The sequence below is a fragment of the Pyrus communis genome, chromosome 15 (genome assembly GCF_041283825.1).
Source record: "Pyrus communis isolate YQ-2024b chromosome 15, ASM4128382v1, whole genome shotgun sequence".
NCBI classification, from domain to species: Eukaryota; Viridiplantae; Streptophyta; class Magnoliopsida; order Rosales; family Rosaceae; genus Pyrus; species Pyrus communis.
Window position 1 is genome coordinate 1,726,232 of NC_142579.1, and position 21,858 is coordinate 1,748,089.

The 21,858-nt window shown below is 38.3% G+C and overlaps 4 protein-coding genes across 7 annotated transcripts; 2 read left to right on the forward strand and 2 right to left on the reverse strand.

The window, feature by feature from the left end:
* Positions 1-1,188: 1,188 nt before the first annotated feature.
* LOC137711993 (phosphatidylinositol 4-phosphate 5-kinase 7) lies at positions 1,189-10,057 on the forward strand. Its single transcript, XM_068451144.2, has 10 exons — positions 1,189-1,632; positions 2,929-3,074; positions 3,168-4,235; positions 4,914-5,081; positions 6,100-6,265; positions 6,686-6,796; positions 6,888-7,075; positions 7,955-8,109; positions 8,723-8,891; positions 9,324-10,057. The coding sequence occupies exons 2-10, from the start codon at positions 3,058-3,060 to the stop codon at positions 9,601-9,603; spliced, it is 2,322 nt and encodes a 773-aa protein (XP_068307245.2). The 5' UTR covers positions 1,189-1,632; positions 2,929-3,057; the 3' UTR covers positions 9,604-10,057.
* A 569-nt stretch (positions 10,058-10,626) lies between these two features.
* On the reverse strand, positions 10,627-15,840 carry LOC137711954 (arginine/glutamate-rich 1 protein). Of its 3 annotated transcripts, XM_068451115.2 has the most exons (6): positions 15,681-15,821; positions 15,296-15,343; positions 14,995-15,219; positions 13,754-14,035; positions 11,543-11,762; positions 10,627-11,038 (listed from the first exon to the last, which is right to left on the reverse strand). In XM_068451115.2, the coding sequence occupies exons 3-6, from the start codon at positions 15,135-15,137 to the stop codon at positions 10,772-10,774; spliced, it is 912 nt and encodes a 303-aa protein (XP_068307216.2). In that variant the 5' UTR covers positions 15,138-15,219; positions 15,296-15,343; positions 15,681-15,821; the 3' UTR covers positions 10,627-10,771. The 3 variants fall into 3 exon arrangements, with proteins under 3 accessions (XP_068307216.2, XP_068307208.2, XP_068307222.2); XM_068451107.2 differs by lacking the exon at positions 15,296-15,343 and having other exon boundaries at positions 15,681-15,840; XM_068451121.2 differs by lacking the exon at positions 15,296-15,343 and having other exon boundaries at positions 14,158-15,219; positions 15,681-15,817.
* Positions 15,841-15,962: 122 nt separating this feature from the next.
* On the forward strand, positions 15,963-19,164 carry LOC137711978 (uncharacterized). 2 transcript variants are annotated; one of them, XM_068451129.2, is made up of 5 exons: positions 15,963-16,183; positions 16,290-16,348; positions 16,524-16,573; positions 18,505-18,647; positions 18,757-19,164. In XM_068451129.2, the coding sequence occupies exons 1-5, from the start codon at positions 16,164-16,166 to the stop codon at positions 18,959-18,961; spliced, it is 477 nt and encodes a 158-aa protein (XP_068307230.2). In that variant the 5' UTR covers positions 15,963-16,163; the 3' UTR covers positions 18,962-19,164. The 2 variants fall into 2 exon arrangements, with proteins under 2 accessions (XP_068307230.2, XP_088542267.1); XM_088686141.1 differs by having other exon boundaries at positions 18,508-18,647.
* A 1,135-nt stretch (positions 19,165-20,299) lies between these two features.
* LOC137743814 (uncharacterized) lies at positions 20,300-20,980 on the reverse strand. Its single transcript, XM_068483753.2, has one exon. The coding sequence runs from the start codon at positions 20,842-20,844 to the stop codon at positions 20,401-20,403; it is 444 nt and encodes a 147-aa protein (XP_068339854.1). The 5' UTR covers positions 20,845-20,980; the 3' UTR covers positions 20,300-20,400.
* Positions 20,981-21,858: the final 878 nt, after the last annotated feature.

A 21,858-nucleotide genomic window follows, 5' to 3' on the forward strand; every position in this document is an offset into this window, starting at 1 on the left:
TAAAAAATCTCTCCACAAATAAATTTACAACCAAGGGCGGATCGACATAGGGACCTAGGAGGTCCCAGGACTCGTCAGCGATCCTAAATCGCTACTATAAATTTTTCGAAGACCCCTAATACTTGAGCATGAGGTATGTGCAGGTTGTAGATTGCAGTGCTTGTCTTCTTCTTGGAGAAGAAAGAAAATAGGGACCCTTCCTGCCTCTTTCCTCCTTGCTTCTGCCTTGGTCTCGTTCGTCGATGTCACCCACTTCTCCTCCAACCTTTCTCTATCGTCTGGCGGGGCAAGCCCAAATTTCCCCAAATTATTTCAACAATCTTAATCATTTTTCTTATGGGTGAAATTTCCTTCATAAGGTTAGTAAGATGGATATGATCTGTCATGGGTTGGTGAAATTTGGGGGTGGAGTTACCATGGCTTTGGGAGAATGGAGAAAGAGGCGGTTGGTAGAGGTATGACAACTTTGTTCTTAATGAGAGGGAAGGTGGATGTTTGGAAACTAGTAAAAGAGAAATATGGTGTGTTTGGTTAGAAATATAGTGGGAGTTTGTGGAGAGTTTTATTTGATCAGTGTTTTAAATTTAGTGGTTCATATTAGATAATCAATAACTTAGGTACTGCCTACTAACTTATGAAACCTCGTAATAGACGCTTGAATTATGATTTTATAATTGTAATATTGTTTTGCATATGATTTTTAAATGAAATGTATTATATTTAAATTTTTAATATTATTTTTATCTATAAATTCTTTTATCTTTATAATTAAGATCTCCAGAATTTAAAATCTTGGATCTGCCACTACGTACAACTGTGAGAGAATCTGGTCGGCTGCAAATTGCACAGTAGCAGCTATATACCACATGGCTTTTAGGCTTATTAGCGGAAGACTGAAGCGGACCAACCGACGGAATCCAATTCCCAAGTGAATAACGTGTCGTTTGCTGCACCGAGACACCCGAATACGTTCCTTTATTGAGAAATTTTTCATTGTAATCTGAACACGAATCATCACGTATTTTTATATAAATAATAAAAAATTTTATTTTTTAACTTATTAATTTTTTAAAACATATATTTTATTATTTATATAATGACCGTACCACTGTGTATTTCAAACATACCGAAAATTCTCTCCTCAGAATACTATTTCGTGGCAATGGTCATGGTTCGAGTCAGCGAGACATACTGCTTTCCTGCTTTTAGAAATCGGGATCGGGTACCGCGCTGGCACACGGTTTCCCCCGACTCCCTCTGTCTGTCCGCCTGCCTGTTATCCCGTCAAAGTCCACGTGGGTCCCATTTCCCATGTGATGATGCCATGAAGTAGGAGAAGGGAGAACAAAGCTTGTGGGACCCAAGTCACGGTCGCAACACACGTGGCAAGATTCCTGAAATACGGAATCGAATCGAAGGCTGTTTGTATTTCGGATGGTTTTTCCCTTTCCCCTTAGCTTTTCCTTAGTTCTGCATTTTATGCATTCTCCAGCAGGTGAAAAAAAAAATCAGCAGCTTCAAACCGAATGATCGCCGAAAATTTCGGTTCTCGAAAGCCGAAATCCGGTTCGGTGAGCTGAGAGTTCGTCTCGGTTTTCGATTCGAGTTTTTCATGTGAAGTTCGGAACCCAGGTGAGCTGGTGCTGTTCTTCCTCGTTTAACTCACTAATTATTTACTTGTTTGTTTGTTTATGCTTTCATATGTGTTGACGTTTGTCACATCGAAAACGCCGTGAAGTTAAATATCTATTTTTACTATTAATTACGCATGCGCGTTTTGTATAAAACTCTGCATCTGTTGGATTGTCACAGGTGGCGGTAAAGTCGAGGTTAATATATCGATGTTGATTATTAGTGGGTCATTTGACCGTCCCTGGAACTTTGCCAATAAATAATTTGCTGGATCATTTTTTCTGCAAATTTTATAAAAATTTCATTAGTGTTTGAAAGGAAGAGAACTTTATTTTCCTGTTGTAAGATTACTGTGAAGGAGACGATGGTTAGCCGTATAATTCGTTGTGTGGGAAATTAGTAGTTTATATAATTAAAATTATTTGAGATTTAGGTTCTGTCATTTTATGTATTAGTGTCGGATTTGTTGTCAAAGTTTCAGATTTGTTAATGGAAGACATGGTGCAAAACCAAGCGCAGTGGTGTTCTAAGATTCATACAGCCGACTTCACTTGGTGGGATAAGGCTTGGTTGTTGTCGTTGTATTTATTGTCAAAGTTTCGGAGATGGTGTAGTGGACTACTTGTGGTGTGTGGGGTTTTATACAAAAGACCTTGATGCAATTAGTAGCGGAGCCATTCACTATAAGGGGAATTTAATTTCATTAGGTTTCCGATGTTGGACTTTACATGCTTCCGCAGTCTATACACTTAGTACGTGCTGCTACTAGTGTTCGTTAGTAAGAAGCTGCGCTCTGTTGGTAGCTTGTTGCAGTTCGTTTCAGTCCAAAAAATTGTAGTCATAGAGTGATGTTAAGAAAGATATAAGATCTATGGTTTTTAGCTTGGAAGTAGATGATTAGGACAGTGAACCAGTGTTGTGCTTTTTACGTTAAATCCTCAGGGCTTGTTGCTTAAAATGGTTTGGAATTCGATGTATGGTAGCTTAATCGCGTTTTCTTTAGACTTGTTTGAGATTCCTTTCTGAAAGCTACGAGCTATCAAAGTTTCTATAAATCAGCATTTTACGCTTTTAAAATGTACCTCATAATTTAAGACAAAGAATGAATTTATCCGCAACAGAAGTCAGAACAAATGTAAGGATCCTGCATCTTTTTCTTAGTGCACAGGTGATCAGAATCCTGAAACCATTAGCTTTTCCCTATTTGGCAACACGAAATGTGAATTATGATGTATTGTGCCTATTTATTTGATGTATATACTGAGTCCTGAAACCCGCTTGCTGCTTCTGTTGTAGATAGTGAAGCTGATTGAAGAGTATTTGTTATACTACTTGACGATCTGTCTGTCTATAGTTAGAAAGGCTGTACGAGATTAAGTTTGTGAATGATATCCTGGAGAGCTAAGTTGATTTTTATATGCTGTCATGGATTACTCTGTAAGGTAATAATTCTCAGGTTATATCTATGTCTTCTCTCCTTTCATTTATAACCAGGTTCTGTCAATAACATCTTTCATTGTTTATCTGTTGTGTAGCGAGAAAGCCTTCTCAAATAGAGATGTCTATGTTGGGAACTTTAAGGGAATTCTGCCTCATGGTGACGGTAAATACACTTGGTCTGATGGAACAGTATACGAGGGTGATTGGGAAGAAGGGAAAATGACAGGTAAAGGGAAGCTACTTTGGACATCAGGAGGACAATATGTCGGTGATTTCTCTGGCGGTTACCTTCATGGTCATGGCATTTTTAATGGACCTGATGGTTCTTTCTACCACGGTTCCTGGAGGATGAATATTCAGCACGGGATGGGAAAAAAACAGTATTGTAATTCAGATATCTATGAAGGATCTTGGAAGGAAGGAGTACAGGAAGGTAGTGGTAGGTATCTGTGGAGTGGTGGGAATACATATATTGGGAGTTGGAAAGGCGGGAAAATGTGTGGAAGAGGGGTCATGAAATGGGAAAATGGTGATCTGTACAATGGCTCTTGGTTAAATGGGTTAAGAAATGGGTCTGGAGTTTACAGGTTTGCTGATGGAGGATATTATTTTGGAACATGGTGTCGGGGCCTAAAGGATGGAAAGGGAACATTTTATCCAGTAGGAACTAAACATCCATCCCTAAAGAAGTGGTGCAGCTCTGTAGGATATAGCAGTGATGGATCAAGCTCGTTGTCGGGACATTTGCTAAATTCAATGGAAGGCAAGGCTAGACCAACTGTCAAGCGCAGTTTTTCAGAGAAAATATCTATTGGTGGAATTTTAAGAAATTCGAGGCGTATATCACACAAGGCTATGTCATTAGATAAAAATTGGACCCATAATGATCCTTCTAGAGAGTTCATACGTTATGACTCCTTATGCTCATTGTCCCAAGCCTCTGAGGATATTCAACATGAGACGCAAGATAATAACACTTCAGTTTATGAGAGAGAATACATGCAAGGGGTGCTGATTAAAGAGAGAGAGCGGAATCATACAGAGATATCCCGGAAAGTTAAACAACGAAATAAAATTTCAGTGAAGCCAAAGAGGTCATGCATTGACATGTTTGGAGCCCACAGAAGCTATTATCTAATGCTTAATTTGCAACTCGGTATCAGGTAAATCGGTTGACCACATCTTCGTAGTCTTAAATTCTAATACTACTATGTTCACAATAGTGACGGTTTGATATTCAACATCTGGTTTGTATGTGTGTTCAATGTTTTTTATTTCATGCATATTCATTGGCACTAAGCTCTCAATATTTTCTCTCAATACTTTACCTGACGTCTGCAAGTATCGAAATTAAAAATATTGACGTGGTAGAACATTGGATTGCATAAACCCTTGGCTTCCAGTAATTTGTCAACTGAAAATTACTCCACAGGTAGCTCGAATATGTCATGCCTTTTCCTCTTTGGTTATAAATTGTTGCCGTCAGTAAGTTTTGGTCATTGTCATCATGGTGCAACATAACTCTAGTTGATCACCCTCAAAAAAGAAGAATAAAAAAGGTCCTTTAAGTTTTATGAAATTTAGTTTTTGCCTTTTGTTAGTGTCATTTTTAGGCCTATATGAAACATACTTGTCACTTCGAGCTATTTTTTTGCAAAGCATTGGAGGGATAAGTTGTGATTTGACTTCTTTGGATGCATGTTGATATATATATGAAAATTCTATATGTCTGAACTCCTAAATCAAATCTCGGTTTAATTGGGTAGATCTATTTTCTGCCGAAGTCATTATTATTGTGATAGGAGTTTTCACACTTACTAGATTGTGTTTGAAGCTTACAGGTACACTGTTGGGAAGATTACACCAGTTCCTGTACGTGAAGTTCGATCTTCTGATTTTGGAGAACGAGCCAGAATAAGGATGTATTTTCCCAGAAGAGGTTCTCAGTTTACACCTCCGCATTATTCAGTTGATTTCTATTGGAAAGATTATTGCCCGATGGTCTTCAGGTAATAGTTGTCTTATCCACGTTCCCTAACCTCTGAAAGTGAGTGACATAATGAGCACCATGCATTTGGATTGTTTGGTTTCTAATGAGTGCATATTTTTCTGCATATGTCTCAATGAATGGAAAATCTTAAACTCTGATTCGTTATCTTTCATCCATCGCAGCAGATAGAGTAAGATCTCAGTTGTTGTTTTGGTTTGATCCTCCCAACTTTGTGCTTTTGCCTTTTGGAAAAGAACCTAGCATATGAACTTGAGATTTGAACATTTTGGCGATATAGATAAATAGTGTAAATTTGGTAAAATACACATCTGTCGACTGCAACAGTTGTTCTCTTGGCATTTCTCTCTTTTTGAATGTCATATAACTACCTTCTGTGCTGCTCCTACTTTTTTTTCTCGAGCGTCCATCAGCCACAGTTGATCACTTTTAAATTTATTTGAGTAAATTACTTTGATTTCTGGGGCTTATGAAAAGAAAAAAGAAACTTCACACTATTTGTAAAATAACACTGGCCTTCTCCATCACAGTGGATTTTAGCAGAGCTTTTAATACTGGATTTATGCGCTTAAATAAGGTAAGTATGGGATGCTACATGATTCCCTGGCCTCTAAGGTACCAAGTAGCCCTTATATCCAATTCCGATCTTGCTTGCAGACTTCCAGAATATAATAATTGTTGCGTGTTGGCTCAAGCTCTAATGGGTTAAGCGTTTCGTAATGTGCTTGTTATACCAGCATATTACATGGTGGGCCTCCATAATTGTGATAGTTCTGGAGAATCTGGAGATATGGAATTTCAAAAAATGACGCTGTTAAATGTATCAATTTGATTCATTTGTATGTTCAACTTAATATCTTGTTGAATTGGAGTCATATTCAAATATGTTCAAGTTTAATTGGAGTCATACATGTCTTAATCATATAGACATTGTATCCTTGCAAGTTTATGTTTCGGCTGTATCCTATGCAAATAAGCATATGGATCTCTTTCTGCCTAATCAAACTTTCGCATTTCAGGAATTTAAGGGAGATGTTTAAATTAGATGCTGCCGAGTACATGATGTCCATTTGTGGCGATGATGGTTTAAGAGAGCTTTCTTCTCCGGGGAAAAGTGGCAGTATCTTCTATCTTTCTCATGATGACAGATTTGTCATCAAGACTTTAAGAAAATCAGAACTGAAGGTTTGAACGCATGCAAACTTCTATGCTACACGCACAGACACACCATTTACTTATCTTATTAAATAAACTAAGTAGTTGGCTAATTCTCATTCACGCGCTTCATCTTTCTTTCGAAGGTAGTTTCTTAATTTCTTGGTTAGTTTATGTTTACCAATTTTATGGGGCTTGTGTTGTAGAATCCTAGCTGAGTGATGGTTTTATCAGTGTTGCATTCATATGATATTTAATTACCCTTTATATTCCTTTTGCTTCTTACTTGAACAGAACGATCAATCAACTCCGAATGAGGACTTAGATTTTGCTTTTCCCTGTTTGTTTTATTTTTAGCTTCATGTTCGGCAACTAGCGCATTTAGTCCAAGTTTGAGAAGGATGTTAAAATGAATTATGAATCATTTTCTTTTTCCCAATTCACATGCAGGTTCTGCTCAAGATGCTGCCTAGCTATTATTGCCATGTAGGAGAACATGAAAACACTCTCATCACAAAATTTTTTGGGCTCCATCGGATAACATTAAAAGGTGGAAAAAAGGTATCGAGCTACTTATCACTCTCCCAGATTGCAGTTCTGCATTGGATTTCACCTTGGTTGGTGTGACTTATTTTAAATGCATTGTTTTTAGGTACGGTTTATGGTCATGGGGAATATGTTTTGCACTGAATTAAGAATTCATCGCCGTTATGATTTGAAGGGTTCATCTATTGGAAGATGTACAGACAAAAATAAAATTAAAGAGAATACCACATTGAAAGATCTCGATCTGTCATTTGAATTTCATATGGACAAACTGTTGCGAGAAGCCCTTTTCAAGTAAGTCCTTCTGAGTTTTTATTGGTAGCGGGCTTTTGAATTTCAAAATAATGTTTTCAGAAAGGTATTTGTGATTACCTGTGAAATGTGCTTTTCATTGCTTAAGCATCCTTATGGAATAACTTATTTTTTTCGGTTACAATTTCTGGAATAACTTCATTGTTCGTAAGATTAATAAACATTTGCAATATAACATACTGGGTCCGAGGTGTAATCGTTAAAAACCACCTGCAAGAGTACCTATCAAACTTACACACTCTAATTCTCCAAAATCTCCTGAGACATCTGATCTTAAATCTAGCTAAAGTTTTGCTATGGATACTTAAGATATTCTGGGGGGCTGGTGAGGGTTCCTCTATGTGGTACACTAAGATATATGTCCTGCATTAGTTTCTCCTTCCAGTCCTCTGCATCTGGTCTTTGGATTCTGACCTGTAAAGCTTGCCTTGAGGAAGAGCCAAGCCGGTTGAAGAGATACTTCAACCTCACCCCTAAATTTGTATCATGCTTCTTTCCCTTGTTGATTTGTAAGATTACAATGCCTGAAATCTTCTGTGGTTGATTAGTTTATTTAATTTCGATGTTGTATAGTGGGAGGGGTTCTTGGTCACTAGTTTGACTGAAGACCGGAAATGTAAAAAATGTTCCGAATGCTTTTGGTCAATTTAATAAGCTTCAAGTCGATTTTAGATTTCCAATCAAAATGGATTTGAGATAAGAATTCACTTTTTTTTTTCTTTGTGTTTCTGCAATATACGCTGTTGTTTTCCTTATCGATTATGCATGCGTCCCAAAAAGATAATATTAATAAGAACTGGTTGAGTAAGCTCTTCAACATTTTAACGTCTTTAGGAATCTTTCCTCCTCTTTGTTTTGCAGGCAAATATCACTAGACTGCATGTTTCTACAATCTCAGCAGATTATCGATTATAGCCTTCTGTTGGGTCTACATTTTAGAGCTCCCGAGAATCTGAAGGGATTTTCACAAGCTCCTGCTGCAATGCACAATGATGAGAGTTTACCTACTAATGATGGTAGGCATCTCTTTCTGATTAAAAATACTTTTAAAGTGAACTTGTAACTGTTTTACGTATGTTCTGGTATCTTTTCTATTTGGTGATGTGAATAGTTTTCCGATTAATGATTTCTTCCCCGGAAATAGTAATATCTAGTACAGTAAAATCCGTACGCAGAATAAATGCAAAAAAAAGGACTGTAGGAAAAGAAAATCTGACCAATTAATGACAACTCACCAAGTAGCCTAGTTCTTATTACAATTTAAAATTCGGGCCAACAGACTAGTACCCGTAGTCACTTAGGGATTTGGAACATCCTCAAACCACTAAGGGGGTGGAATGTGTATCGTTACCATGGTATTGCCATCTGGCCGATTGTTGCCATTATTTTGTTGTTTTTAAGCTAGAAACCCGGTGTGAGATAGCTTTCGGTGGATGCAGTTAAGGAACTTTCATAACTTCGAAATGACACACACTTGGACAACGAAGAAATGGAAAAGAAACATGATGAAAATGACATAGAATGGAACAATATTGTCTTTCCTTCTTGCCATGATTCTAAGACCAACGATTTCCTATATCTCGCATTTTTAAGTATTGAATATTTCAACTTATATTCAAATTTGAATAGGTGTGACTTCCCAAGGGGAGCTTTTGATTCCTCCTAAAGGTCTTCTGCTGGTAACCCATGAGCCTGGCTCTGTCAGTACCGCACCAGGTCCTCACATCAGAGGAAGTACATTGAAAGCTTATTCTCTCGGTGACAAAGAAGTTGATCTTCTAGTCCCTGGTACAGGAAGGTACTTCATACTTTTGCACTCATATATTTTGAAGTTTGACGCCATAAGCATTTGTATCTTCTGTTACCTTCTAATCAACTTTCATCTGATTTGGATGGTTATGCTTATGTGAGTAACTTAGGGCTCAAGTGCTTTTAAAATGACTGAAGTACTTCAAGTACTTCAAGTGCTTTTCCAAGATTCACTTACATTTTTGCTAAGGATTGGTACCAAGAACATTTTCACCAAAAGCGCTTTCAGCCATTTTAAAAGTACTTCCAAACGAGCCCTTAGTAGCACATCAGCCCTGCAACGCTAATTAGACTGCCAAAAACAGAGAAATTCATAGCTTGAAAACTGTTCTTGGATTCAGCATTTCATTTATTTTCTGCGAGTCTTGCCAATTTATTGTTGGAGCACCACATCGTTACTGTCATTTGATTTTTTTCTCAGGTTAAGAGTGCAATTAGGTGTAAACATGCCAGCCCAGGCCTATCATAAGCTTGCGCAGGACGAGGTCGATTCAACAGAAGTAGAACTTTTTGAATTTTACGACGTGGTTCTTTATATGGGGATAATTGATATACTGCAGGAATACAACGCGAAGAAGAAACTTGAGCATGCTTACAAATCATTGCGGTTTGATCCTCAATGCATTTCTGCTGTGGAGCCAAAGCTGTATGCTAAGCGTTTCATCAATTTCTTGGAGAAGGTTTTTCCGGACCTGCCATGACGTGTTCTTACCTTCTTTCGTGTTCATGCTCATTTCTCCGAGCAACACGCGATTCTTGTGTAATCATTGTAAAGTGTTGTGATCTAAGATTTCATTGTATGATATCTAGTTGTTTTAAGAATTAAAGTATACATCCGTTGTTGGCACAAGGTGGATAATGAGGCCAGTTGGGCATTTTCTTCTTATATGTGGTGTAAAGCTTTGTATTTCGGGTACGTTGAAATTTCTCCTCAACCCCTCCAGACCCCAATTACTGAATGCTGATTAGCATTTTCATCTGGTTCATTTTGTGGAGATATTTTTAATGTGCCCAGAACGCAAGATTCTACGCCATATATGGTGTATGTGCCCTGTTCCGAACGTCCCCTCTCCACTTGTATAATGAAATGTGACATATGTACTCGTATTCCGGATGCATTGAAAAATCGCTCCATTTTGTAAATGTTCCACCAAATTCAACTCTCAGATATTAATTTTTTTTTATTGTGGTATTAATTGCTTAGCAATGGGGAGAAATGGGAGGAATATATCAACATCAGTGACAACAACTCACTAATCAAGTTGATAAATAACACACAAAGATCCCTCCATCAGGATTTAATTTATGCATAAAATATTTCGACTAATTTGGTTTCAAATTGCTGGATTCCTCCATACTTGGTCAATCTACCAGCTTTTTTGTTATTAAAAGGAAAGGATGGTAAACTTTATTGATATCACTGATCAATATAAATTGTAACTTTGGTCATGGAGAAGGACATCCCCTACGAAATAGGGGATTGGTAAGCTTACCTGCTACAATCAACATCTTTTGGAGAAAAACTACATTATGACACGTGGTGTTCCGAGCAGTGACATATCTCTCCCCACTTAGAATTGAGGGGGGAAGTGGTCAAATGTTTAAAAACCAGAGACTAACATAGGGGAATGCATTTCGACAAAACCATGAAAGGGAGATTGAAACCGCTCGTGTTCGAAAACAAAAACTCCACAACAAACAACATTGCAACTGGTTGCAGCAACTTTGACAATTGGGGAATTGATCACATTATAACACCAAAAACTGTATTGACCAAAAATATTTTTAGATTACAAGTACAGGCGCAGCAATCAAGTCCATGGACGGCCATAGTCAAAAGGAACCAAGCGGAGTTCCATAAAAAATAAACTATTTGGACCCGAATGCAAATGACAATTTTGGCCGGGATTTGTTCTTACCCAACAGTTTCATTTGATTCAACCGTGCTTCCTCCTCCTCTTGTTTCTTCCTTCGCAATGCCTCTTCTTTTTGTCTCTGGAGCTCTTCCAGTTCCCTGTATCGCTCCTCCTCCCTCCGCTGCTGCTCCAAAGCCTCCCTTCTTTGAGCTTCTTCCACTCTCCTCCGGTTCTCTTCAAGCATCCCTTCCAGCTCTTCTTTCTCTTTTCGAGCTTGTTCCTGTAGGACACACAAACACACATAACTTATTTTGATTTGTTCCAATAATATAGAGGGAGGAAAAGCAGGTGCAGACTAAAATAACATCCCATCTGGAATTGTGATTGTTTAAAATAATTACAAAGCCGAGTAATGCAATGTCTAGGTCTTAGATGCTCCCCGCCCCTATGTCTAGGTCTTCCAGCACCAGCACCCATTGCAGATGAAAAATACATACTCACGGTAATGATTTTCCATTATCTTAAAAACACCTATCCTGTGTACTTATACCATATCTGCTATTTTACTCTTTTTTTGCGTAAGCTGTGAACCATGTCACTTCCCCGAAGAACAAAGTAATAACTCAAAAGACGAATGGTAACAATAACGAAAAATATTTTCAAGAACACAGAAGATGCGCATCCAACAACCCCAAATGGTGAAAACACACGATGACTGATACGTGTGCCTCTGAAACAAGAGAAAATGAGAATGCCGGAGGCAACATGTTAGACTAAATATTACCTCCTTATGCCTAGCCTCAACTAGAGCTGCTTCCTTTTCTTTCTCAAGTTGCGCTGCCACTTCAGTAAGAAGCTTCTTCCGTCCTTCCTCCAACTGCCGCTGTATTTCCACTTTAATCTCATCGGAGTTCAAGCTCTCCTCAACTTTCCTACGAATTGCTTCTTCCACCCTTCTTGAAGTCTCTTCTTCTAGCAGTTTCAATTCTGCTTCTTGTTGCCGCCTGAGAGTCCAAGCAAAAAAGTTAAGTAATAAAGTGGTCTCTCATATAAAGAGGGGAACTGCCGCCTGAGTACAAATAAAATTCCAATTCACATATACTGCTTCCCCTTTTTTACCCCTCCCCTTCTCTCTCGTCATTATCTGACTGAATAAATGGCAAACTAACCTTCATGAGGACAAAGGCACTATAGATACGCTTATGCTTTTAAGGCATACCTCTAATGTATCCTGATCCAAACAAATGAGTTTCAAAACTGGTGAACAGTAGATAAACGATGCACCCATTTTGATCATCAAATATAACAAGTTGAACTAAAGCAGTATCATCCTTCAGAAAAGCCTTTGGAGGAGAATGTCAAGTATACCTGCTGCATTTTAAAACTAATTATCGTGTCACTTCAAATTTAAACTAAATGCATTCTTGACATGATACGACTACAGTTCTATATATATGGCCTAACCGCAGTGTGTCTTGAGTGTGATAAACACTAAGTGACGAGACATTGAAAAACATTCACATGTCAGAAACGGCAGTTCAACACTGATGGAGACATATGGTTGCCACATGGCAGAATGGAGTACAATCAGAAGCCAACAAAGTCCAAATCTTAAGGAACAAGTTTACTAAGGCCTCGTTTGATAGAGAGGATTAGCGTGGATAGGACCAGACACTATATTGAAGGCATTTTGAAGGGAGAAATGGATGACAACTTCCCTATTTTGTCCAAGTTGAAGATAACTCACGAAGAAAAATGTCCCTTATAATCCTACCATTTTTGGGGGGATTGGTAGGGATAGTAACCTTCAACTTGGACAATATACGAAAGTTCTCATCCATTTTTTCCTTCAAAATGCCTTCAATGTAGTGAACTGTCCTATCCACGCTAGTCCTCCCTAACGAGGCCTAAATGATTTGGTAAACAAAAGTTAACGAGAACTTTTCAGTCTACCCAACTGTTGCATGGCTCAGCTTCTTAGGTTAGGCACAGCAGGTACTTCTAAAGAATCTCCAAACACTTAGGTTTATCATATGGTTGGTCTCGTACACCAAATGGACTCACTAGGTATCTCTGAATACTCCAAATATGAACTTATGCAGGAAGATGATAGTGTCCTGTAGAAGCATATGTCTGAACGAGTAACTGAAAGTAAATCAGCTGTGACCAATGATTTGTGGATGTGACGAGAGCCAGTGATTTATGAATGTGAAGAAAAGTATCATGTGTTGACAGGACACTGTGCTTTAAAATTTACAAAAGAGGAACTAAATCATATATATATTTAGAGTGCATTTATTCTTGATAAACCACTAAATTCTGTACATATCTTATTGATTAGTTTTCACATAACCAGACCCCCTCAGCCCCATTGTAACCCCCATCTGCCTACAATTGTGTAGGGGAGCATGTACTCAACCCACCCCCGATGATCCTTAAAAGGCCCTTGACTGAATTACTTACCGTCATAAGAAGATTAACAATACTTAGAATCAGAATAGATGCATCTGGGATCAGCTGCGTACAATCTGGAGTCTAACTAAATTTTGTATTAATGACTTCTGAAATAAACAAATAATTAGTGCATCTCAATTATGAATAAGTAAACAGCAGCCATCCTTAATTTAATTTTCAGAGAAAGTACCATATAAAACTGAAATGTTAACAAACACGCATGTGCCCCAAAGTTAGGCTAGGCTAATTCAAACATGAACAGGAGGTTCTTTCCCTAAAACTAATTACGCTACGGTTTTAATGAACAAAACACAACAGTAAGCATCCAAAAATACTACATTAACTTTCAGAGAGCTACTATTCATGTAGAAATCAAAACTCTTAAATTTGAGGGTAGCAATGAAAACAATCCCACATTACATCTTAGCGCATAACTCAGGCAAAGAGTTAAAACTGTCAGTCTACTCTAAAGATGAGCTTAGAAAAAGGTTATAAAGAAAAATTATATCATAAAAGAACTGATGTTCCATAATTGTTATACCTTTTCTTCTCTTCTTCTTCTTCCTTTCTCAATTTCTCAGTGGCATTTTTCTGGTCCAACAATCCAAGACTTGAACTAGAAGATTTACGAATAGGAGACAAGGAGGAGCTCCTACTTCTTTGCCTCTTATAGCGCCTCAATACTGGAGAACGACTTTTACGGCGTCTTGGGGTTGGAGAACGACTTTTACGACGTCTTGGGGTAGGAGAACGACTTTTACGTCGTCTTGGAGTCGGAGAACGACTTCTTCGACGCTTAGGGGTAAATGAACGACTTTTCCGTCTGTATAGTAAAAACATACCAATTATCAACGACAATTGAAATTGCACATGACTACACATAATCAATAACTATCAAGTCAGTCCACCATGTAGCACAAAGTATATAGAAACATGTACGGTTACCTCATACATTGTTAAGTATAACCTTTGTGTGCTCCATCTTTTATCACATGAAGAAGCAAAGGTCACAATCGAGCAACAAAAGAACAGCCAACGACAACCATCACCTGCTCACTTCCCTTTTGACGGGAAGAATCTGAATTCTTTTAAATTCTTAGGAAGAGCATGCAACCTTATATCACTCTGGAAACTCTATATTTTAATCCATATATTCATACTAGACTCTTATCCAATTATTTAGAAAGATCAAAATTTTTCCTTTTTTTTTTTTTTTTTCCAAAGGTCACATGTCCATCAATGTTATATCAAAACTAAGCCAATCATCAGATTTTATAACAACATCAGCAATTCTTTGGCATTGGCTTGACAGCAACAAAGCCTAAGGTTTACAAACCACAACTGTAGTTGAAGATCGGAAAAGAAAACTCAGAACATCAAATGTCAAAGCATACCAAATTTAGGCAATGGAACTACCAATTCCTGTCAACTTGAAGGTTTGAAGCAAAAAAGTCAAATATTAGCAATTAGCATACAAAATTTCAACTCAAAGCGATATTTCATGAGAATGCCCCATTTAGCTGTGACACCAACATCAACATAGTAGGTACCAGGTAAACTTCAAAGCACATATTCATTTTCCATAAGAAAAAGATTTACAAGACTTCACGATTGGAAAATGTACCACCAGATCTAAAAGGAAGGATAAGAAGATGAGTACAGAAACTCGAACATTATGTAAATCCAAATCCCATGAGCGATATGTAATGCCTCAATCTTTCCAACAATTGATTGAGAATCAGTTAAATTAGCACAAGAAAGGGGGAATATTAACGGGATCACCTGCTATGAGAATACGAGGAATATGGAGACCGGCTTCTGTCTCTGCGGCTTCTCCTGCTAGACCGATGCCCCACTGGAGATGGCGAATGCCTTCGCCTATAAGAAGGTGATCGTGATTGTGACCGTGCCAAGTCACGAGGCATCCTTCCGCCTCAACTTTAAGCCTACTAGGAATATTTCTTAGAATGGAACTTGAACACTAACAACAATTTGTGCTACTGTGCCCTATAAAACCAAAATAAATCAATCATTAACGGTTCATTTGCAGCCAGGAAACTGTCAAAGATCAATTAAGCAATACCAAAAACAACAACAATGATCCTTAACGGGTTCGTATTCAGCTGAGAAACTGTCACAAAAGACAATAAAATGAACATACAAAATTTGTCATGTAAACAATTAAGCAGAATATTGAAAATACAACAAATTAAAATAATAAAACACAAAAAATTAAAAAAATTAAAAAATCCAAATGAATAAGCATAAAAGAAAACAACGGTGTCTGATTTGAGGCCTAATTAGGAAATGATAAGCGAAGAACAATCTATATACAAATTCATATATAAAAATTGAAGAATTTACTGACAATTTAATCGCCGAGAAACTGCAAAGATAATCAAAATTTAGCATCAATCGCGCAATAAGCATCCCCTAAATTAAAAAAATTAAAAAATTGAAAAATATACCTGTGAAGCACAGAGCAGAGCAGATGGGGTACCTACGGCAAGAGAACAATCAGGGAGATCGGAAACCGCCCAACGCCGCCTTGACCAAAACCCTAATTCCTAACAGAGAGTAATTTGGTGCGACAGACAGACAGAGATTATGATTAATTTGGGTATTTTGATAAGACATATGGGCTTCGGATGAAAATACGAAAGACGAAGAGGGCCTTTTTCGTATTTTCACAAATGAAAAATAAAAATAAAATAAAATAATAAAATATGACAAACCCAAAACCCCTGCGCACCAACACCTCCAAAATACAACCCCGCCGCACCACTGACACCTCAAAAATTCCAACCCAGCCCCGCCGCAACAACACCCAGGGTCCCACTCCGGTCGCCAACCATCGCACCACCACCACCACCCGAAACCGCCCCACTTCCACCACCCCTCTAACCTTCCCTCTACACGGTCTCTCTCTATATCCGAAAGCTCGAAAGTTGATGGGGAAGCCAGGTTCACGGTAAGACCTTACCTCCATGGCGCACAACACAAGCCTCTCTCTCTCTCTCTCTCTCTCTCTCTCTCTCTCTCTCTCTCTCTTCTGAGTTTTTAATATTTGCGTGCAGCTCAGAATCTTCGACCAACGCAGACCGCAAGTTCGAAAAGAAGCTCGAATTTTATGCCAGTAAGTTTGGATTTTCGCTTCACTTTTACCTTAATTGTACTCTGTGTCTCTTGGAAAGGAATCATATGAGTAATCTCGATACTGGTTTTCATCTCCGATTAGTTTCTCCCCGAAAAATGACTGCTTTTCGATGTATAGCTTTTCCGAAAATTAATTCTCTGAATGAACAATGCAGAGGTTAGAGATGCAGTTTCTTCCTTGGGTGCTCAGAAGGCTATTGTTAAGGTGAGGATCTCTAATTCATCGACTTTCCATCTTTTATTCAATACCAGTACTTTACCGGCATTCTGTGTAGCGGAATTTTTTGTGTTGCATAACTTTTCTTGGTAGCATAGGGTATGTCGTTTGACGAGGCGATATTGGAGGAGGTCTGTAATCTCTCTTGGTATATGATGTCTTGGAGTTTTTAGACTTCAGAACCATTAATTGAGGGTGACCGTGATATAACATTTTGTATTCATGGTTTTCCGGTTGGTTGTTTGGAGCTCATTTTTAGGTATTGATGGCTTGCCTGTCGTATTCTGAGTTGGACTTTGAGGCCATGTTTGATGTGGAGGATTAGACTAGACTCGCTAAATGACTGGATTTTATGTGCAATCAAGGAAGACTATGAAAGTTGGAGGATTAAAATGAAGTAATCGTAAGAGGTTGATGTACTTCCTTGATTGCACATGAAAATCTAGTCATTTGGCTACTCAAGTGTAGTTCCCCATATCAAACGTGGTCCTAGAAGTACATGTTTTGTTGTAGTTATTGTTATTGTTTGTGAGAGGAAGAGAAGATGTGAGCTATAAACACTTAAGGATTTTAGAGTGGAGCAGAAATTGTTATAACCGGTTGATGACGACTCGGGGTGGGGGTGTGGGTGAGGGTGTGGGGTGATCAAGGTCATTGAATGAAACAGAATAAATAGCTAAACCATGAAAATAGACATAGGATTGTTTATTAAGCATATGCCTCATGGAAGATTGGCACAAATTTTCAGGAGTTACTTAAGTTCCTTACAGGTTTGGAGGGAGAGAGACAGTAATCACAGAGGCATCATATATCAAAACCTGGGTTCTGGGAGGTTTAAAACTGCCTAATCTGTTAGATTGAGCTAGTGTTGGCCTCCCAACTCATGGAACCTATGCGATTTACATCCCTATTTGTAGTGGATGGAAAAAATATAGTTATAACATTTTTGAACAATCAAGGATTTATGAAAGGGGACTAGTGCCAGGGACCCTTCTGAGCTCTCTTTGGTTAGAAAGGGTGACCACCCATTTGGTGACAACGCATGGCAAGTTGAGAGAGAGCATCCTTACACCATCCATTGAAACCCTAAGCTAGTTGTTTCATAAGAACGGACAAGTCTTGTGCTTGGAGGAATAGAGATCGCTGATTACGAGAAAGGGGAGGCATTGTTGTTTGGGATGAAAAACAATTAGCGTTGGAGGTTGGGGATGAAATAGTAGATTCAACAATAAAGAAGAAACCAGAAGAAACATGAATTAGAGAAATGGGGTCTTCGATTTAGTTTCCTGGGATATTTAAAGGTAAGTACGGACTGCGAAATGTGGCTAGGCAAGGAATAATAGGATGTTAGTGTTGCCTTCTTTTAGCATACAAAGATGTTGAGCTCATTGGCTTCAAATTGGATCCGACATGGAAAGCCAATATCGAGTCCATTCTTAGGGCTTATTAAGAGATGAAACTTGTCCAAACCTTCAACTTGTGTAAACCAATGAGAGACTGCCCCACTTTCCACTTAAGATTATTTCTAACCTCTCAGCAGGGTTTCTAGTTTCTACCACTAGAAAAAAAGCCCTATACGAGGAATTAAATACGTCTTCGAGAAAGATGTAGACATTTTATGCAGTTATTTGCTCTACATGAAATCCGGGTCGATTAGGAAGGAAAAATGCAGGACCAGGAAAAATTTATCACTACAGTGAAGTTCTTGAAATTCTGGATTTTTTTTTCTTCAAATACTTCCCCAGCCCGGACAAAATGCTATATCAAGCCTTCCACTTGACATTCTGTCCACTGCGATACCATTAACTTTTGGATTTTATTATTCATCATGTTACTGATATTACTTGAACAAATCATTACGTTTTAGTGTTTTTTTACTGTTCGTTGTATGTTAATGAGTTAACTTTATCTTCTACCAGAAGAAGAAACTACGTAGCCGACAGAAGAAACTGAAAGCGTATGATCTCTCTTCTTTCTCAGAATTCCTTCCTGAGCTGAAAGAGAAGCAATCCACTGCTGCTTCGGAGTTCAAGATAAATTGTAAATCCAAGAAAAAGCTAGTGTAAGTCATCCAGTTCTGCGATTCTAAACGCGGTTGCAATCTTTACCTTTCATTTTCACATTGTCCTATGGAATTTCAGTAAAGTAATTGTGGATTTCATTTTCATCAGATTGAAGGAAGGAAAGCAGTTGACTACAGTTCTTAATCATCCCACTTTCAAGTCGAATCCCCTGGCTGCCATTCATCAACACTTACAGAGTACTCAGCCAGTCGAAGATGTCAAACCAGAGAAAAGGAAAAACAAAAGTGGAAGCAAGAAGAGGAAAGAAAAGAAATCTAAGGCATCAGCCGGACCCCAAGCTATGGATATGTGAGTCGATATACAGACCCTCATCTATCTACCTTGCTGACTCGGTTTTGTTCATATATCATCGTGAATGTTCCAATGCTCAAACTTTAAATTTGCAATTTTGTTAGTCTCACTGGAACTTGTAACAGATTATATTTCAACAAAATAATCTGAATGCAGTATGTCAGGAAATTTTGAGCTCAAAAGAATGTTAATTGTGACCATGCATTTATCGGCGTATACTGTTTTACTCACGGACGAGTCAATAAAACTGTCTTTGGATGCGCCGGGAGAGATCTTCGTGTGACATAAGATATACTGTCAGGTTTCAAGTACCATCTTGAAATTGGTTTATGGAAATGGTGTGCTAAATTTTGCCTAGCTGTTTGTTTACCAGCCAATGAGATTATTGTATATCTTGTGTGTTTAAAAACAAAAACAAAAACAAAAACAAAACAAAAAAAAAGTGCTTCTCTTTCCCCAGCTGGCCAATTCAGGATTCAGGCTGATTATTTTAAACTGAGGGTGGAGCTATCCACATAATCGAGATCATTTTTGGATTTCGCAATCTGGAGTTGACATACAAAGAAATCGGACCACTCATTTAGATCCTACGGTCTCCATTAGCCTATTTACCGGCTCATTTCACACAAATCAAGAGTTTATGTTTCTTTCTCTCTCTCTCTTGAACAGTCGGTATTCCTTGGTTTGTCGACTATGGATTGCGAGATCTAAATTCCTACCCACATTTTACGTTTTACGCACTTCTTTCGATTTTCAATTTTCTTTAAAATTAATTGAATGCTGAAATGAAAGCAATTGGTGTGGGCAAAAAAGAAATAAAGTAATTTAGGCTAACGGTACAATTTTTCTTCAGCCCTACTCAATTATTGATGTCCAAAGTAGTCAACAATGAACAACAATCCACCATCAACCGGCTACCCACTTTTGTTTTCTTCTCCTTCTCTAAATAAGAATTAAAATAAGTGCCACAAGCTCAATTTACATAAACGGATTTACCATAACTATGGCATTCCGATTCAATAATGTCATGTTATGGGTAAGTTTTTCTTCACTTGACATAATACTATACAATTAAAACGCCATATAAACAGTGAACTCGTTTCATGCAAATTACTCTACGAACAAAAACTTCCGTGTTCGAAAGGTTATTTCCTTTATGCCATGATCTTTTTCTCACCGTCTGCTCAAGTTAGAATCAGCCTCCGCTCAAGTTAGAATCAGCCTCCCCGCAAAATAAATTACAGCAGTTTTAGATATCGTTTCGCAAAAAAATAAAAATAAATAATACAGGAATTTATATGTGGTGGATCTGATTCATGCATCCTGAACAAAAATACAATTCCAGAAGGTAATTTATTCTCAAATGTATTTTGTTTTGTAGAAGATTAAGCAAATACAAGGGCAGTAATTATACTTAGAATCTAATTAATACATGATTAATCAAGAAGGGTGAACCTTCTTGGTAGAAATGCCCTTCCAAGCCGATTTCATGGAAGCAGTAGCGGAGTTGAGTGCAGCCTCAATGTACCTCTTGGAAGCAACAGTTGCTGCATTTTCCATCAACTTCCCCATCCTCCTAGCCCCTTCCGCCGTCGCAACCAGGCTGTCCATTTCCTCTTTCGACATGCGTTCCATCTCCTCCTCGAAGCGTCGGAACTCGTCCATGGCGCTCTCCATCACCGAGTCCATGTAGTCCTCGGCTTCCTGCATGGCAGTCTCGGCTTCTTCCACCTCCTGTTGCTGTTCGAGCTCGACCGCGGCCCACGATCTGTAGGCTTCGATCTCGAACAGCTTCATGAGGTCCTCGATCGTGGCGGGGTCGAAGGACTCGTCTTGCAAGGCTTGGTTGGAGAGGAAGCTGAATTGAACAATGAGATCTTCCATGTTGTTGGATAACTTGTTGTTGGTGATTTGGTGTTGTGGGAGAAAGAATAGATCTAGCTTTAAGATTATGCTAAACCTAAACTGTGGGTAAAAAGTAGATGGGGTACGAAGGAACCTTCAACTTTATGTAATGGATTCATGGACTCATGGTGGGGATAGAATTTTGCCAAATGGTCACGTGCATGATGACACAAGCATGGCCAAAATAGTCCGTTGAAGAAGGATGAGGATTGTCTGTTCTCTCATTTTTTATGCCCTCTCGTGTTCTCCTTTTTTGTGTGGTCACGATTAAGCCACGTCAACATTTTATATTGTTTTTTTAGAGATAATAAGACAAAAATGAATAGTAATATAAAATGTTGACGTGGCTTAACCGTGACCACACAAACATGAGGGCATGGGAGGGCACCGGAAGTGGGAGGGCAGACAATCCTTGTTCGTTGAAGAAAAGGTGAAGGATGGGAGATCGAATCTTCAACACTCATTTTGTGTGTGGTTTCTGATATTGATTGATACGTATTAAGTTTATAACAATAAAGTTAAAAAAGATTAAATTTATTAATACGTGTTAATGAATGATAGAGGCTACATAAATGCTACAAGCAAAATGGATGCAAAAGATTTGAACTCAAAAGATATAGGAGGGGATTATCACACACTCTGATTGTAATCAAACAAAAATAACGGTCAAGACTAAATAAGAGTGTGTATTTATTATTTTTGTAAAGAAAACTAATGAGCTCTTTAGAGCGTATCTAATGGGTTGGGCAAGAGTTGGAGGCTAGGGGCCGCTCAAAAATGATGATATAGCCTATCGATATCGAGTGGTGAAGGGCTAGTGGCTAGGATTCTATATGTTAAGTGGGTTTCAGGGTGCTCAAGGCTTGGGCTGAGCCTAATTTGAGCTCGTAAGGTGCCTAGGCTTCAATTTGAATTGGCAAATTTTACTCAGCTAGAAGTTATTTTTCCAATTTTGAGGCTAGGTTATCAATTTGCCTAGGCCATAAGGCTTCC

Bases quoted from the DNA above. Each gene is read 5' to 3' on its own strand.
- LOC137743814 (XM_068483753.2), bottom strand. From the start codon at position 20,844: ATGGAAGATCTCATTGTTCAATTCAGCTTCCTCTCCAACCAAGCCTTG.
- LOC137711978 (XM_068451129.2), top strand. From the start codon at position 16,164: ATGGGGAAGCCAGGTTCACG. The intron at 16,349-16,523 runs GTAAGTTTGGAT...TGAACAATGCAG, and splicing joins GAAGCTCGAATTTTATGCCA to AGGTTAGAGATGCAGTTTCT. The intron at 18,648-18,756 runs GTAAGTCATCCA...CATTTTCATCAG, and splicing joins AAATCCAAGAAAAAGCTAGT to ATTGAAGGAAGGAAAGCAGT.
- LOC137711954 (XM_068451107.2), bottom strand. From the start codon at position 15,137: ATGCCTCGTGACTTGGCACGGTCACAATCACGATCACCTTCTTATAGG. The intron at 11,763-13,753 runs GTATAACAATTA...TTGGACTCTCAG, and splicing joins GAAGAAGAAGAGAAGAAAAG to GCGGCAACAAGAAGCAGAAT. The intron at 11,039-11,542 runs GTAATATTTAGT...TGTGTCCTACAG, and splicing joins TTGAGGCTAGGCATAAGGAG to GAACAAGCTCGAAAAGAGAA.
- LOC137711993 (XM_068451144.2), top strand. The intron at 6,266-6,685 runs GTTTGAACGCAT...ATTCACATGCAG, and splicing joins TAAGAAAATCAGAACTGAAG to GTTCTGCTCAAGATGCTGCC. The intron at 6,797-6,887 runs GTATCGAGCTAC...CATTGTTTTTAG, and splicing joins CATTAAAAGGTGGAAAAAAG to GTACGGTTTATGGTCATGGG.